The sequence below is a fragment of the Schistocerca cancellata genome, chromosome 1, assembly GCF_023864275.1.
Source record: "Schistocerca cancellata isolate TAMUIC-IGC-003103 chromosome 1, iqSchCanc2.1, whole genome shotgun sequence".
NCBI lineage: Eukaryota > Metazoa > Arthropoda > Insecta > Orthoptera > Acrididae > Schistocerca > Schistocerca cancellata.
The window spans coordinates 65,298,949-65,317,514 of record NC_064626.1 but is presented as its reverse complement, the minus strand read 5'-3'; the positions used below and the strand labels follow the sequence as shown (position 1 = coordinate 65,317,514).

The following is an 18,566-nucleotide window of genomic DNA, read 5'->3' as shown; positions in this document are numbered from 1 at the left end:
CTAGTCTCCAGAAAAGTCATTATACTCGAACACAATACGTGTTCCAAAATTCTACAACTGATTGACGTTAGAGATATAGGTCTATAGTTCTGCACATCTGTTCGACGTCCCTTCTTGAAAACGGGGATGACCTGTGCCCTTTTCCAATCCTTTGGAACGCTACGCTCTTCTAGAGACCTACGGTACACCGCTGCAAGAAGGGGGGCAAGTTCCTTCGCGTACTCTGTGTAAAATTGAACTGGTATCCCATCAGGTCCAGAGGCCTTTCCTCTTTTGAGCGATTTTAATTGTTTCTCTATCCCTCTGTCGTCTATTTCGATATCTACCATTTTGTCATCTGTGCGACAATCTAGAGAAGGAACTACAGTGGAATCTTCCTCTGTGAAACAACTTTGGAAAAAAACATTTAGTATTTCGGCCTTTAGTCTGTCATCCTCTGTTTCAGTACCATTTTGGTCACAGAGTGTCTGGACATTTTGTTTTGATCCACCTACCGCTTTGACATAAGACCAAAATTTCTTAGGATTTTCTGCCAAGTCAGTACATAGAACTTTACTTTCGAATTCATTGAACGCCTCTCGCATAGCTCTCTTCACACTACATTTCGCTTCGCGTAATTTTTGTTTGTCTGCAAGGCTTTGGCTATGTTTATGTTTGCTGTGAAGTTCCCTTTGCTTCCGCAGCAGTTTTCTAACTCGGTTGTTGAACCACGGTGGCTCTTTTCCATCTCTTACGATCTTGCTTGGCACATACTCATCTAACGCATATTGTACGATGGTTTTGAACTTTGTCCACTGATCCTCAACACTATCAGTACTTGAGACAAAACTTTTGTGTTGAGCCAACAGGTACTCTGAAATCTGCTTTTTGTCACTTTTTCTAAACAGAAAAATCTTCCTACCCTTTTTAATATTCCTATTTACGGCTGAAATCATCGATGCCGTAACCGCTTTATGATACACATATGGAGAATCTTTTGGGATTAGGCACTTTTCAGCTGTTTGGTTTTACACTTCAGACAAAGTGAATTTAATATGTGAACAAGTGTTCTACACACAGTTAGATGTACTATGTTCTGAGTTTTCCTCTTTGTTCTCTCCTGAATTGGGCTATGCCAACATTTTCAAATGCACATTACCTTCTGGTCAGCCTTGTGTTTTCTGGGCCCCTCTGGTTCTAGTTGCACTCAGGGACTAAGTCAAGGATGAATTAGATCGCCTCATGGAATACGCGTTTGTTTGGCCTACTGCATCCAGTGAATGATCTACTCCCTTATTTATAGTAAAGAAACTGTTGGGCCACTTCTGCCTCTGTGGTGATTTTGAAGTTTCTGTGAATGCACAATCCTTAGTGGATACATACCCAATACCTACCCAGATGAACTCTTTGCAAAGTTATCCGGTGGTCAATGTTTCTCAAAAACTGACTTGTCAGATGCCTATTTACAACTCCCTTCAGATACAGAGTCACAACGTATGTTAGCTGTCAATACACCTTCTGGACTGTACCGATACTTGTGGTTACCTTTTGGAGTCACACTTCTGCTATTTTTCATCGATTTTTGGAACAACTTACAGCATCTGGGCCAGGTTGTGCAAACTATTCGGATGACATTTTTGTTTTTGGTGCCTCCACTGAGGAACAAAATCTCTGTACTCTTTTTTTCTGTCCTCCAAGAGGCCGGGTTGAAGCGTACTTTAAAAAAAGGTCAACTTTTTCAACCTTCTATAGTTTATCTTGGGATTGAAGTTTCTCACAAGGGCCTCAAACCCCTGCATCAACATGTTTCTGATATTGTGCCATTGTGCCACTTCCAAGGTGACGCCCCCCAACAGAGTCAGTTTTGCTTGTTGCTAGTTTGTGAAGCCACGTTTTCCATCCTTAAGATCATGTTGCAGTCGGCACACTGCTTAGTCACATACTAATCAGGCCTCCATTTGGTCCTTGTGATGGACGCTTCACAGTACAGGCTGGGGCAGCACTGGCCCACAGATGTCCCGATGGCTCTGAGCAGCCTACTGCTTATGCCTAAAAAATGTTGACTCCTGCTCAAACTACGTACTCTCAGAGAGAAAGGAAGCTTTGGTCATTGCCTATGCTGTGAAGAAATTAAATGTTTTTCTTTATGGTACCAAATTCCACCTGGTTACTGATCACAAATCACTGGTTTCCTCATTCAGTCATTCTGCATTATTACCAGATCTATCGGCACATCACATTCAACTTTGGACTCTTCTCCTTTTGTGTCAGAGCTACAAGATTCATTAATGTGCTTGGAATCAACACGCAAATGCCAATGCCTCTGTCCAGCCTACCAGCTGGTATAGATCCAGAATTAGATCAGGAGGAATTGCTTTGTTTCCACATTGATGTCGCCGCACAGCAGACAATTGCTGGTTTTCCTGTAACTATCACAAATGCTGTAGCTTCAGATCCTGTTTCGCAGGTCATAACATTCATACAACATGGTTGGCCAGATTCATCACCTTATTGTGTGTCTGACCCCTCTGTAATTATTATACCTTTCAACAATGGTTCTCAGTTACGGATGGTACTCTGCTTTTAGACATGGATCACATAACCTCTCAGGTAGTGATCTCCACAGTGGTTTGTTTGGAGACTCTCCATCTATTACATGCTGATCACTGGGGGCATGTCAAGTACAAATGCATTGGTCCAACAATACACATTTTGGCCTGGCTTGGATGGTGATGTTACCTGCCTAACTGCCTCCCGTTTACAGTGTGCGACACACCAATCAGCTCCCTGGGCATCGTTGTCTCCTTGGCCGACGCTGTTGCATGCATGTGGCTGCATGCATGTGGCCACATACATGTGGATTTCACTGGCCCCTTTCTCAACACTTATTGGCTGTTGGTCGTTGACATGTTCTCATTTTCTGTATGATATTTGTTGTGTTTCCAAATTCACAACTGTCACTATCGCAGCATTGCCCAAAATTTTTTACTCGAAGCCTTGCCCACAACACTAGCATCTGATAATGGTCCAGAATTTTCATCGGCAGAATTTTACGATCCCTGTGGTATCTGTCACAACCTCGTCCCACCATTCCATCCATGATCTAATGGTGAGGTGGAATGCCTAGTGCAAATGTTTAAAACTAAAATGAAAAAGTATGGTGCCAACTCTTCGCCCAACGTTGCCTCAGAATGGTTTCTCTCCTCATATTATTCATGCCCTCGGCAAGAAGAGCCTGGCACAGCTACTCCACAGGTGCCAGCCAAGGACACTGTTAGATTTTCTGTGTTCTCCACCTGGGCATCAACCTGTGCAGCCACCGTGCCTCTTCAGGCTAGCTGAGCTATGTTCAGCTTCAGTTCTCTATGTGTATAGCTACAGCTCTTTTTACACATAATTGGTTCCTCCTGACTGTTACTTAACTACTGTGTTCAAGTTGTTGATGCTTCTGTGGAGTAAAGTTGTGTTCAGTCTACTGGTCATGTTGTACTTGTATCTAATTACAACACTGTGCTTGAAAATGAGGAACTTCCTACTCACAATCCTTCCCACACCTCCCACAGTGGTATGCCAGTGTCCACCCAATCTACACAACATTCTTTTCTTTGCTTATGCCATATCAACCGCAACTCCTAGCCACATGGGTCATATCCCTGTGCAAGATCTGTCTGATATGCCCAGTATATCCTATTCCAGTCCTGATACAGGCTTGTCCTATACAGTCATACACAGAGCCACTTGTGAAAGCAGTCATGTCATATACTATGTCTGCTGCAATTTCTAGACAGTATTTTACGAGCTGTCCACCAACCAGCTGTCAATCCAAATGAAAGGCCACTGCCAAATCATGGCAAAGAGCAAAGTTGACCAGAGGCCGAACACAATGCTGCATAACATGCTAAATTACAATGATTGGTTCATAACCTGTGCCATCTGGATCCCTCCCCCAACACCAGCTTCACTGAGCTACATAGGTGGGAGTTATTCTTACAACATATCCTTCATTCCTGTAATAATACTGGCCTCAAACTGCTCTAGCTCCCTGCACCACACCAACCTCCAACCCGCTCCACTCATCCTCTTCCCTGCAGTCTCCCCCTTCTATGTTGTCACTCCCTCTCAAACCACTCCACAACGCCACAGCCATCATGTGATGCACTAAATCACTTGTGCTGGTGCCTACATCTCATTCTAATCCCACACGTGTTGCCTCTTCCTCACACACTCCTATCCTGTGGCCCTACTGCTTCCCTTCCAGCTGTCAGTCACTGTTTCCCAACTCTCAGTCCCACTTCCCGTATCTTCTCCACCCTCACGTAATCCAACAGACACAACTGTTCAACCCCAGTAAACCAACAGAACAGTCCCAGCACTATGTATTCAGCCAGTAAAACATAGCAGTAAAGGTGTGTGTGTGTGTGTGTGTGTGTGTGTGTGTGTGTGTGTGTGTGTGTCAGGGAGGGGTGCTCTAGTTTGAAAATGGATTTGTCCAAAAGCTAGCAAAGTTTTCAGTCTTTTTTGTGTACCTGTCAACATCTAAATGATTCTACTATTCAGTGAGGTGGCACTTTTATTCTTAAATGCTATTAATTTTCCATAGTTCTCTTTTTAAGTATATACATAGTTCTACATAGAGGGCAATGTATACTTGGTATAAACAACACATTATTTTGTTACACACTGCACTGTTCTAAGCACTATCTTTTTTTTTTTTTACCTGCACCATGCTGAAAATAATTCAAGTAGCCACAGCAACATCCAATGAAATTCCACATTGTGGGATAATAACGACAGATCCACATATATTTTCTTGGTTTTTTCCCTTAGATAGAATGGTTAGTTAGTGTGATTGCCATTCTTCACTTCTCTCTCTCTTACAGTTGACACATTTCAGATTCATTATAATGTATGAAACAGGAAGTGGTCTACAATGTTACAAATATGAAAATTTCTAGAGGAACTTTGCTACAAACAAGCCATCCCAAAGAAGTCGCAACATTAAAGACATATTTAAGATAATCCCTGACTTCTTCAATTGATTAAAAATTTTAATCCTATCAGGTGATATTGTATTATTTTCATTTTTGTTCACTTACCCAGAAGCAATTTAAATCTCCAAAGTGTTGAGACTTGCAGTGCAATTAATGCAACAACTGGTAAATATATAAACCAGACAAGAGCTGAAGCTCCAAAGTGAAGGAAAAAATTAAGTTTCTGGATGTTGTGCTCATATCTCATTGTGCTCCTCAATTCAAAAAGGAACCATATCATAATAAGACTTCTGAACACAATAATGAGCCACCCAGGCCAGGTCTGGTACTGGTCAATATCTTCAATAATGTCAACTTCAGTCTGCAAAAAAAATATAAGGGGAAGTTAGACAAGATAAAAGATCCTTCATAAAACAGCTTTAAAATAACTACCAACATGTTCTGTAATAGCAGAATATTCACAAAGTGAAATGAAAATCAAACTGTAACAAAAGTAGATCCCAATTCCAGAAGTAAAAAGCAAAGTCTCCACGTTAAACAAAGAATAGTAGTATTTCTGCTGACACTGGTTTTGTGGGCATTATGACGTTGTCTGATTCAGTGTCTTCGAAATAGGGAGGGATAATAATTTGTTAGCACTTGCATCAGCAGTGTTGCCACAAAGTGTACTTCATCAGAGGCTTTCTATCAAATGTTACACCATACGACATTTCAAGAAAGAGAAAGAGAAAGAAAGAGAGAGAGAGAGAGAGAGAGAGAGAGAGAGAAAGAGAGAGAGAGAGAGCTGGGGCAGAGAGGGAGGGGAGCCTGGGGGAGTGTGTATGGACACCCAGTCTGGTACCGTGCGCGACGGAATTTGAATCCCCGCCAGACGTAATGGACGTCGAAGACCCGTAGAGGTCTCTGTACCACTGCACCATAAGCTGTGGCGGCACGTGCCTCCTGGCCCGCATTTAGAGTGAGGGCGCCACAGTGGAACACGTGGTTGCAGCGGCCAATAGTGGCGTCCCCGATCGAGTACTTAAGCGCCCACCTGTCGCTCAGCCTTCGAGTCTAACCTCGCGTGCGACTCCGGCCATATCACCTTGCATTAGACAGAGTATTGACTTTCGTGTTTCTTTACGAGTGGACGTGGTTGTCTTGTTTGGTTCGTGACTCTGTTGTCTGTTCTTGTGTCATAAGGTCCTTCGTTGGTCGTGTCCGCCCTCTCCTCTTGTGTTGTTATTCGCAGGCCGCTCCGCAGGTCCCGCCGCGTTTTCATCACTACAACCCCGCGACCATTCCGGTCACCATTACACATTTTGGCGACGAGATAAACGGTGGTCATTCTTGGTATGGAGGCGAAGTTGGTCTGTCTGCTGGAGCAACAGCAGCAGCTCATGCAGCAGCAGCAGCAGCAGCTCCAGTTAGACATCTTACAAAAGTTGCTGCAGTTGCTAACGGACAAAGTCGATGCCCAGGACGCGTTACCGCAACAGCTTCAGACTCCTTGGGTGTCCGATGCTTTCCCGCGTCTGCCGTCGTCTACACCCTTTAATGACGCTAAAGAGGACTGGGAAACCTATTTACATTGGCAGGAACAACATTTCACAGCTTTTCCAGTCACGGGCGACTCCTTGCAGCAGTCGTTTTTGTCTTGGGCCTCTCCGGACACGTTATTTCTTCTCCGCAAGTTGGCAACATTGCCCGATCCTGTGGCTCTCTCTTTCCAGGAGATCTGCGTTTTGCTGACAAACTATTATTCCCAACACTACCATGTGGTTGCCTCTCGGCTGGAGTTCCATCAGTACCATAAACAGCCTGGTCAATCATATCGTTCCTGGGTCACGGACTTACAGGGTCTCAGCCATCAATGCAATTTTACATGCACCAATCAGCAGTGTAAGGCTTCATATGCGGACTCCGTGATCCGGAATGTGGTGGTTCAGCTGACTCCAGATCCTGAGGTCCGTACTGTGGCATTGAAACTAGACAACCCCTCCTTGGAAGAGATTCTCTGCATTGCCCACTCCTTTGAAATTGCTCAAGTGGCTAACGAGCGTCTTATGGCGCGACCACAGGTGGCGGCGGCACGGCGGGTTCCGCCCTTGCGACGTCGACGTGGCCCAGCCGACAGAGGCCAGCGCCGTCGTGACTCCTCGTTGTCCGACATCTCTATGGCATCGGCGCCTTCGGTCGCCGGTCACGCGGCCCACTTCCATCTTGCCCACAGTGCTTTACTGCACATTCGTGGGCTGATTGTCCCCACCGTTGGAAAACATGCACGCTGTGTAACAAGGAGGGCCGCATCCGACCGGTTTGTCGTAGTCGCTCGACTCGCTCCAGTCCTGCCCCTCCTGGGCCTCAAGATACAGTCCATTGCTCTGCAATCGGTCGTCCCACAGGACGACCCGTCAGAGTGGAAGCTTTTCCTCATACACTATATTTTCACAGAGGATGTCAGTTTTCAGGTCGACACTGGGGCCACCGTCTCCCTCATTAATATGGCGACATATACCCGGCTGGGCTCTCCTGCGTTGTCGCCTCCCTCTCGCCGTTTGGTCGCCTATGGAGACGGTTCCATTCCCCTTCGTGGGCAGTTCGTCGTCTAGGCGATGTACAAGCGTGTTCCCCGGCTCCTTACCCTCTTTGTCGTCGACCATTCGTTGGCTTCGAATATATTTGGCCTGGATGCATTTCAACTGTTTGGCTTTTCAATTTCCGACGATGTTAAGGTCGTTTCCACGGCTGTTCCCTTTCAGGACATGGACGATCTGTGCTCCTCTTTTGCGTCGTCATTTTCACTGGATCTCGGATGTGCATCCGGCTTTCAGGGGCACATCACTCTCCGGCTGGATGCACAGCCTCGCTTTTTCTGGGACCAGCCCCTTCCGGTGGTCTTACGGCCTGCGGTCAAGCAGGAACTTGATCGGCTCCAGGCCGCTGGCGTGCTGGAGCCTGTCACTTACAATGCATGGCCGACTCCACTGGTGGTCATATGGAAACCCAATGGGTCCCTTCAGCTATGTGGGGACTTTGGCACTACAGTCAATGCTCAGTCCCTCAGTCCCGATTCCCCAACAGGAAGACCTTCTTGCCAAGCTTACCAGCGGAGAGTATTTTTCTAAGATCGACCTGGCTGAGGCATACCACCAGTTGCCCTTGGATGCCGAATCTCAGAACATCATGGTTGTCAACACGCCTTTCGGATTGTATAAGTACAAGCACCTTCCCTTTGGTGTCTCTTCGGTGCCGGCAATTTTTAAGGGGTTCCTGGAGCAGCTTACGCAGCCTATCCCTGCCTGTGTGAATTATCTGGATGACATCTTGGTCACTGGGCGTTCCCGCCAGGAACATTTGCAAAACCTCAGCACCTTATTTCATGCTCTGTAGTTTACGCTGTTGGCTGGACAAGTGTTGTTTTTTTTCAACCGGAAGTGGAATACTCAGGCCACTAGTTTAGCAAACATGGCATTCGCCCAGCAGGTCGTAATGTCGCGGCCATTGAGGCCCTTCCTCGTCCCAAAGACTTATCTGAACTCCAGGTGTTTTTGGGCAAGGTTACATATTACTTAAAGTTCTTGCCCCAGGTTGCCTCCATTGCTCAACCCCTCAATTACTTGCGTCGCACAGGGGTACCTTTTAAGTGGACCCCTGCCTGTGACCAGGCTTTTCTCCATTTTAAGGTGATACTGAAGCCTGCCCCTTGTCTTACTCCCTTTTCTCCGGACTGTCCCTTGGTTGTGGCAGCAGTTGCGTCGGCGTACGGCATTGGGGCCGTTCTTGCGCACCGGGATGCCAACGGCTCCAAATAGCCCATTGCTTATGCCTCTAAGATGTTGATCCCAGCACAACGGAACTACTCCCAGATTGAAAAGGAGGCTCTGGCGATCGTGTTTGCTGTACAAAAATTTCACCCCTATCTATTTGGGACAAAGTTCACCCTCCTCATGGACCATAAACCCTTGGTTACACTTCTCGGACCCCACTCTCACCTTCCGGAGCGGACAGCTCGTCTCTAGCACTGGTCATTGGTTTTACGTAATTACACTTACACCATCTGGTAGAAGCCTACCGCCCACCATGCTAATGCGGACACTTTGTCACATCTCCCAGCAGGCCCCGATCCTGCCTTTGACCAACAGGAGGTCCTCTGCTTTCACACTGATTCTGCCTGCCGGGATGCGCTGAACGGTCTGCCTCTTATGGCTGCTCACATTGCTGCGGCTACCCGCCGTGATCCTGTCTTGCGGCAGGTTCTCAACTACGTGGTCCATGGGTGGCTGTCCTACATCACTCATCAGATGCAGTCCGATTTCAGCCCCTGGTGCCACCTGTCCCACAGGCTCTCTGTGGTCGATGATGTCCTTCTGTTAGCCATGGAGTCAGATGCCCATCGGGTGGTCATTCCTCCGGCATTGCGGCTTCAGGTGCTCAGTTTGTTACATCGCGGCACTGGGGTATGTCCTGTATGAAAGTTTTGGATCGCCGGCATGTGTATTGGCCCGGCATCGATGGCGATATTGAGTGCCTGGTCCGTGGGTGCACTGTCTGTGCGAATCACCAGGCGAGTGCCCCTCAGTCATTTTCTCCCTGCCCTGTGCCTCGCCGGCCCTGGGATCGCATCCATATCGATTTTGCGGGCCCATTTTTGGGGTCCATGTGGTTGCTCATTGTTGATGCCTACTCCAAATACCCATATGTTGTCTGAATGGCATCCACCACCACGGAGGCTACACTCACGACCGTGGCCCAGGTTCTCGCCATCGAGGGTTTGCCACACACATTGGTCTCCGATAATGGTCCCCAATTCACGGCGTCCTCCTTCACGACTTCTGTCAGGCCAACAGTATCAAACATATCCGTAGCCCACCTTTGCACCCTTCATCCAATGGCGCGGCGGAGAGGCTTGTCCGCACTTTTAAACAACAGTTGACTAACGCGGTCGACACATCTCCAACCATGTGGGCCCTCACTCTATTTCTGATCACCTATCACACCATGCCCATTGACGGTCGCAGTCCGGCAGAGCTCCTTCTTGGGTGACGGCCGCGGACCCTGCTCCATTTGCTGATGCCATCCTCCTCCGGCCCCCACTCCCAGCCCTCGCTGGTACGCCCCTGGCACGGCAGTGTGGGCCCTCGAGTTCGGGCGCAAGGTGGGTTGGACACCCGCCACGGTCGTCGCGGCCCATGGGCAGCGTGTGACGTCGGTGCAGACATCGAAAGGCTTGGAGTGCTGCCATCATAATCAGCTCCGCCCGCGTGCCGCCACGGGACTCGCACTGCCACCTCTGTCCCTACCTCCTTCTGGTAGTGGATCGGCGGCTCCCTCCCCAGCCCTGGACTCTTAAACGCCTGCCTGTCGCTCAGCCTGCGAGTCTAACCCGCGTGCGTCTCAGGACATATCACCTAGCATTAGACAGCGTATTGACTTTCGTGTTTCTTTACGAGTGGACGTGGTTGTCTTGTTTGGTTTGTGACTCTGTTGTCTGGTATTGTTGTGTTGTAAGGTCCTTCGTTGGTCGTGTCCGTCCTCACCCATTGTGTTGTTGTTCGCGGGCCACCGTTACAACACCCAGTATACTGGAAGAAGTGAATAGAAGTAAGTAGAAATAAATAATAAAAAAGTAAAACATACCATATTCCACACATACAGCAGTACATGTACTATTCCATATAAGAACCATATTCCAAAGACAAGAGGCTTCCATGTAAATTCTTGTCTTGTAATTGCCCATCCTTTTGCAAGCAGCAGCAGCAACAGCATGAAGATAGTCTGCAGAAAATAAAAAGAGACTAAAACTATTTGAAAAACTGAAAGAATTACAAGAAAATTGATCAAAATATGTTCAAACTGCTATTATGCAACTAAATAATGGAGAATTTGAGTCGCAGACAGGCACAACAAAACTACTGCTGCCAACACAGCCAGAATCATTGGTCATGAATGTCTGAGTTGTGTTTGCGTGAATGTGTGTGTGTGTGTGTGTGTGTGTGTGTGTGTGTGTTTGTTTTTTCTAATTCAGAAGAAGACATTTTGGCCGTAAGCTTACTTCTTTAGCAGTCTTTCTGTTGGGCCTATGTACGTTCAGCATTTTCACTACGTGGTGAATAACAACCTATTCTTTTCATAATATTGTCATTATTCCATCTTGGGTTTTCCATTGTTTGATATGTAACTAAATTGCCATAAAATTGGTACGAAATTTTTGGGCGGAGAACAATGATCATATGAATTCTTGATTTCAATTAAATATCTGTAGAATTGAAATAAATGTCAGTCTTAATATTTTTAACTTGGGTACAATTTGGAAAGTAACAAACAACTTAGCCTGTCTCTTTTTTCATTCATTCATTCATTCTCTGTTACAAATTAAGTTATTTCAGCTGCCTGAAAGGCATCTCACAAAACAATTTCCTTACACTAATCTTAGTCTGGTAGCTCTTTTTTATTTTCTACAAGTTGCTTCACTTCTTCTCTAATTACTTATTATCCTAAATTCTTTGTTTAATCTTTCTTAACCATAGGTATGTACACACAGTGTTAAACAGCAAATTTTCTACTTGGAAATCATCTGCAGCAAGCAAATGTATTTTTAATGATAATGATTTTTGTTTAATTAGTCAACTGCATGAACTTTAGTTAAATTATTAGTTTTATTAACTTTGTTCTTGGCATAAAATACTTGGATATAATTTACAACTCTTATCAAGTTTTAGATTGTTTAATGTATTAAGAACTTATGAAACATCTTCACTCTATCTATTTTGCATTTACAAGATAACTGAATTTCTAGTTGTCATCCGAACCATTTATTTAACATACTTCCTGTAGTCGAAACTTCTCTATGTTGTGACTCGCCGTTGTTCCAAAGTGCCGCCGCGCAGCTACGCGCGTCCTCTACATGCTTCACCGTCTGCCAGCCACACAGCAGCAGTGCCACCTAAGCGGCCAGCCAGCCAGTGGCCACTAGACTCGGACTCAGTTATGATTTGACTGTTAAAAGTGACACACATCTTACTCTGTTTACTTGATCTGTGACTTTCATGTAATGAGTCGTTCTTGAAATATATTTGTTCAACTTGAAGTTATAACAATTGGCGACGAGGTAGGAATTTTTCTTTTCATCGTTGACCCACGTGTTTCCATGGCTACTTTAGAGGAAGGTCTCATAGAACAGCAAATGCTTCTCACAAATGCGATTCGTGATTTCGTTGTGGCATCAAATGTGGGGCGTCTCTCGTCGTTGTCTCTACCTCCTTTTCCTCCTTACGACGAGATGGTGGAAGATTGGTCTGATTATGAAAAACGTCTTCGACAGCAATTCTCGGCCTTTCATGTCGCGGACGACCAAACATGTAAGTCTCTGTTCCTTTCATGGATTTCACCTCAAATGTATCGGTTGTTGTCGCAATTGGCTCCTTTGAAAGATCCTGCGTCTTTGTCCTTTGCTGAAATGTGCTCACTTCTGTCAGTCTATTTTCAAAAGCAAACGCATGTGATAGCCTCTCGTGTTGCCTTTTATCGTTGTCAAAAACAACTGAATCAACCCTATTGCGCTTGGGCTGCTGAACTTCACGGCCTCAGTAGAAAGTGTCAATTTGTTACTGAAGTTCACAAAGAATCCTACGCTGATTCCATGGTATGGGATGCTATTATCCGGTTGGCGCCCGACAAAGAAGTTAGGCAACGTGTCCTTCAGTTGGCAAATCCGACTCTAGATGAAGTCCTATCCATCGCTCAGTCTTTTGAAATTTCTCACGCTGCTGGAGCGCAAATAGAGGCATGGGGTGACGTCGGGGAAATACAACCTTTGTGTGATCTTGATGAAGTGTGTGGCATGTCCCTGCCGGCCGACGTGGCTGCAGTACGATCCCAAGTGCAGCCTCAGCCTAACCGTAAACAAACCTCTAAGAAACTGCAGCAAAACCCACGGCAACTTCCTTCATGACAGCGGTGTTTTACGAAACATTCATGTGAGGATTGTCCACAACGTTGGGCCGTGTGCCACAAATGCAAAAAAAAGGGTCATGTGTCATCCGTTTGCAAATCCTACTGCATATGTGATGTTCATGAACATGGTGCCGATTCTCATTCTGTGGTGTCTGTCAACTGTACTTCTTCCCTTTCAGGGAAGTTATTCCTCACTGTCCAAATACTTGGTCGAGATGTTCGCATGCAGGTGGATACTGGTTCTGCTGCCACTATCATCAATTCTCAGACGTATCTTCAGTTGGGTTCTCCAATCCTGTCACCTGTCACTATGCAATTTACAGACTTACAATAAACAGAAGATTTCTCTCTTGGGACAATTTGATGTTGAGGTATCTTACAAATCTGTCGTTCACACTGTTCCCATATTTGTGGTCGACCATAGTAACGCAGAGAATCTTTTTGGTTTCGATGCCTTTAGCGTTTTTGGGTTCTCCATAGATGACTCTGCCAATATCGTCTCTGACGTTATCCCTTATGCTCAATTGGATTCCTTGTCGACATCATTTTCATCCCTTTTTTCTCCTGGGTTAGGCCGTGCAAACGACTTTGAAGCTGTAATTCTTCATGCTTTCCCGGCGATCTGTTGACATCTTCGATATTCGGGAATCCAGCCGGATGTTCGCGTCGTTCTCGCACGATATTTCAACAGCGTGCCTCGCTGTCTTCTTCAGGTGCTACCTGAGACTGGTCCTTGGGTCGATTGAGTCAAGTATTTATGCCTGGGAGTAGCTGGGCGTTCCCTAATCGGTCCGCGCCGGGTCGAGTGTTCCATCTGTGGTCCGCGCCCGCCAGACTCCACTTCAACAGACCCCTCCAGTCGCAGATGTTCCGACTGCCGTTGGCGCTCGTTCTGGCCGTCCTCAACGGATGTGGTTATCATCTGAGGTGTGTCAGACCCGGTCTGAGATGTTGGGTACTCTATCTCCTGACTGTTACTATGATTTCCACTTCTGTTTCGTGCTGGGTGCTCCCTAATCGGTCCACGCCGCGTCGTGTGTTCCGTCTGAGGTCCGCACCCGCCAGACGCGGCTACATTGTCCCTCTCTGGTCACTGGTGTTCCCTCCGCTGTCCGCGCCCGGCCTGGCCATCTTCTGAAGTCGAGTTCGTGATCTGGGGTGTGTCTCCGGGAGGATGACAGCATTGTGGTGTTGCCCACAGACAAGGGGAACTCCACAGTCATCCTAAAGAAATCAGAATATGACAGAAAGGTGCAACAACTTCTGGAGGATCCTGCATACAGGTCAATAGCAAGCGACCCTACAGAGAAAGAGGACAAAAAGACCAGGGCTCTGTTGAAGGAGACGGGCCTGCCTGAACAAGTCATCAAGAAGCTGTGTCCCAAAGCGCCAGCACCACCTAGACTTTGTGGACTCCCCAAGGTTCATAAGGATGGGGTTCCACTGCGACCTATTGTCAGCAATATTGGCGCAGTAACTTACCCTACTGCGAAATACCTGAAGATGATGTTGACACCACATGTGGGTAAATGTGCACATCACATCCGGAACTCAGAGGATTTCCTGCAACGACTGGGCCAGCAACACATCACAGACACAGACATCATGGTTAGTTTCGATATGGTGTCTCTCTTCACACGGGTACCACTGAAGGAGTCATTTGAGCTTATTGGAGAGAAGTTCGATGGGGCTCTCCTTGATCTATTCATGCATGTACTCACGTCGACGTACTTCCTATATGGGGGTCAATTTTACGAACAAACAGAAGGGGTGGCTATGGGCAGCCCTCTATCACCAGTGGTGGCCAACCTATTTATGGAAAGGTTTGAAGAGGAGGCACTCTCTTCAGCCACATATCAGCCCAAGTGCTTTTTTCGGTATGTGGATGATACCTTTGTCATCTGGCCCCATGGTAGAGAGAAGTTAGATGAGTTCTTGCTACATCTGAACTCTTGCCATCCGAACATTCAGTTCACAATGGAAATGGAGAAGGATGGACTACTTCCGTTCTTGGATGTTCTGGTGAAGAGAAAGGCAGATGGCATATTTGGACACAGTGTGTACCGCAAACCTACGCACACTGACTTATACCTACAAGCCAGCAGTTGCCACCATCCAGCGCAGAAGAATGGAGTGCTCAAAACACTGGTCCATAGAGCATAAACTCTGTCAGATCCTGATAGTCTGGCCACAGAAATAGAACACTTACAATCAGTGTTCTGCAGGAATGGGTACTCCTCTAGAGATATCCAGAAGGCACTTCAACCTGCTAACCGGCCAAAGGATCAAGAAGAAGAACCAGAGGAGGCAAAGAAGATGGCATACCTGCCATATGCCGGACCGATCTCTGCCAAGATCAGCAGGATTCTCCAGAAATATGACATCAAGAGCATATTTTGCTCTCCCACAAAAATTGGGGCTATGCTGGGGAATGTAAAAGATGACCTGGGGCTACGCACACCAGGTATTTACAACATACCATGCCAGTGTGGGATGTCATACATTGGCCAGACCACCAGAACTGTGAACATCAGGTGTAAAGAACACCAGAGACATACCAGACTCAGGCAGGCAACTAAATCAGCCATAGCAGAGCATTGTCTGGAACTTGGTCATTCAATGGATTACAATGACACCCAGATTGTGACACAGACCTCAAGATTTTGGGACAGTGTCATTAAAGAAGCCATTGAGATTAAGGTCACAGACAATCTAATCAACCATGACTCGGGATACCAAATCAGCACTGCCTGGAATCCAGCACTTGAGCTTGTGAAAACTCAACGCAGGACACTCCGGGATTCTACAAGAAACAGAAGTGGAGATCGAGAGAACAGCCGTGAGACAAGGTGTCTGACATTGGAGACCAGATCTGATACACCCCATATCATGAAATCGACTTCAGAAGACGGCCAGGCCGGGCATGGACAGCGGAGGGAACACCAGTGACCAGAGAGGGACAATATAGCCGCGTCTGGCGGGTGCGGACCTCAGACGGAACACACGACGCGGCGCGGACTGATTAGGGAGCACCCAGCACGAAACAGAAGTGGAAATCATAGTAACAGTCAGGAGATAGAGTACCCAACATCTCAGACTGGGTCTGACACACCTCAGATGATAACCACATCCGTTGAGGACGGCCAGAACGGGCGCCAACGGCAGTCGGAACATCTGCGACTGGAGGGGTCTGTTGAAGCCGAGTTTGGCGGGCGCGGACCACAGATGGAACACTCGACCCGGCGCGGACCAATTAGGGTACGCCCAGCTCCTCCCAGGCATAAATACTGGACTCAATTGACCCAAGGACCAGTCTCAGGTAGCACCTGAAGAAGACAGCAAGGCACGCTGTTGAAATATCGTGTGAGAGCGACGCGAACATCCGGCTGGATTCCCGAATATCCAAGATGTCGACTTTGAAGCTCATATCACGCTCAAACCCACTGCTCGGCCGAAGTTTTTTCGGGCTCGGCCCATTCCTGTGGCCCTTCGTGATCAGGTCATATGGGAGCTGGATCGTCTCACTGCTTCAGCGGGTTTTCTTCCTGTCACTTCCAGTGAGTGGTCCTCTCCTGTCGTTGTTGCTGCTAAGCCAAATGGTGATATTCGTCTCTGTGGCGATTTCAAAGCCACTGTAAATGCTCAATGCCTCATCGACACTTACCCTATGCCTCGACCTGAAGAATTGTTCACTAAACTTGCTGGAGGCCAGTATTTTTCTTAACTTGACCTGTCAGAAGCTTATCATCAACTTCCTCTCGACGCTGCTTCCCTGCAGTTTCTGGTCCTTAACACACCTTTCAGTCTCTATCAATACCAACGATTGCCATTCGGGGTTGCCAGCGCCCCTGCTCTCTTTCCGCGATTCTTAGAACAATTATTGCTCACTGTCCCTGGGTGTATAAATTACATGGACATCGTTGTCACTGGCTCCACCACTGAAGAACATCTTCAGAATCTCCAAACACTTTTTCATGTTTTACAGACTGCCGGTCTTAAGTGTAACCTTAAGAAATCAAAATTTTTTCAGGCATCTATAACGTACTTGGGGTTTCAACTCTCTTGGGATGGTATTTGTCCGCTTCAGCAAACTGTCGCTGTAATCAATGCCCTTCCTCGCCCTACATCTGTTAAGGAACTGCAGGCCTTCTTGGGGAAAATAGCATACTATCACAGGTTTTTACCGTCTGCTGCTACGGTGGCTCAGCCGTTGCATAAAAACGTGCCGTTTCACTGGTCCGCGTCATGCGATGCGGTTTTCCGGAAATTGAAGAGTATGCTGAAACAGGCCCCGTGCCTGGCTACTTATCGACCTGGCCAACATCTTGTTCTTGCCACGGACGCTTCTCAATACGGGGTTTCTGCAGTCCTTGCGCACCGTTTTTCTGATGGTTCTGAACAACCCATTGCTTATGCCTCCAAAACGCTCACGGATGCCCAACAAAAGCATTCTCAAATTGAAAAAGAAGCTTTGGTCATTATTTATGCTCTTCATAAGTTTGGTGTTTTTCTCTATGGATCCAAATTTTGTCTTGTTATGGATCAGAAACTACTTGTTTCCTTGTTTCATCCATCCATGTCACTTCCCGACAAGGCTGCACACCGCCTCCAGCATTGGGCTCTTTACTTGTCTCGTTTCAATTATGAGATTCATTTCCGGCCGACGGCTCAACATGCGAATGCTGATGCACTGTCTCGCCTTCCCATGGGTCCTGATCTGGCATTCGATAGGGACGAACTTTTGTGCTTCCACCTGGATGTTGCCGAGCAGCGGGTTGTGGACAGGTTCCCCATCACCGGGGACCGGCTGGCGGCTGCTATGGGTTCTGACCCTACCCTCTCCCGGGTTTTACGCTATATTCAGAAGGGTTGGCCAGATTGTCCATACGCTAAGACTTCTGATCCATTGCGGAACTACTACGCTTTGCGTTACCGCCTCATGGCTAGGGATGGTGTTATCCTCCTTTTCACGGAAAATGCTTCAACGCGTGTTGTGGTACCTGTGTCTTTGCGTGCTTTGGTCTTGGGCCTTCTTCACCAAGGGCACTGGGGTGTCTCTCGCACAAAATTTCTGGCGCGCCGTCATGTGTACTGGACTGGCATCGACTCTGAAATCGCGCACAAGGTCACTGCCTGCGGCCCTTGTGCATCACAGGCCGCCGCCCCAAAGTCATCTTTGTCACCGTGGCCTTTGCCTGAGAAGCCCTGGGAGCATATTCATGCTGACTTCGTGGGGCCTATTTTAGGTACTTATTGGCTTCTCGTTATTGACGCCTACTCTAACTTTCCTTTCATTGTCCATTGCACATTGCCTACCACCGCGGCAACCACTAATGCTCTAGCTCGCATTTTATCTTTGGAAGGGCTACCCTCTACTCTTGTTACTGATAATGGTCCGCAATTTGCCTCTTCCAATTTTGCGGATTTTTGTGCCCGTCACGGCGTCATGCATGTCACGGCCCCTCCGTTACATCCACAGTCAAACGGTGAGGCTGAACGACTGGTCCGCACACTTAAGGGTCAGATGAGGAAACTCCTGACTTCTTCTGCTGCTGATGAGGCGCTTCTCCAATTTCTGGCTTCTTACCGTTTCACCCCCATGGGCGACCACAGCCCGGCTGAGCTCTTACATGGCCGACAGCCCCGCACGCTACTTCATCT

At 47.2% G+C, this 18,566-nt stretch overlaps 1 protein-coding gene across 1 annotated transcript in view; it reads right to left on the bottom strand.

Moving 5' to 3' along the window:
• Nucleotides 1-18,566, bottom strand: part of LOC126165064 (integral membrane protein GPR180) — a 71,535-nt gene that overhangs the window by 8,858 nt on the left and 44,111 nt on the right. The window contains exons 4-5 of the mRNA XM_049920290.1: nucleotides 10,590-10,727; nucleotides 5,076-5,331 (exon numbers count right to left, since the gene is read on the bottom strand). Of these exons, the coding sequence (XP_049776247.1) occupies nucleotides 5,076-5,331; nucleotides 10,590-10,727 (394 nt within the window). The remainder of the gene's footprint in view (nucleotides 1-5,075; nucleotides 5,332-10,589; nucleotides 10,728-18,566) is intronic.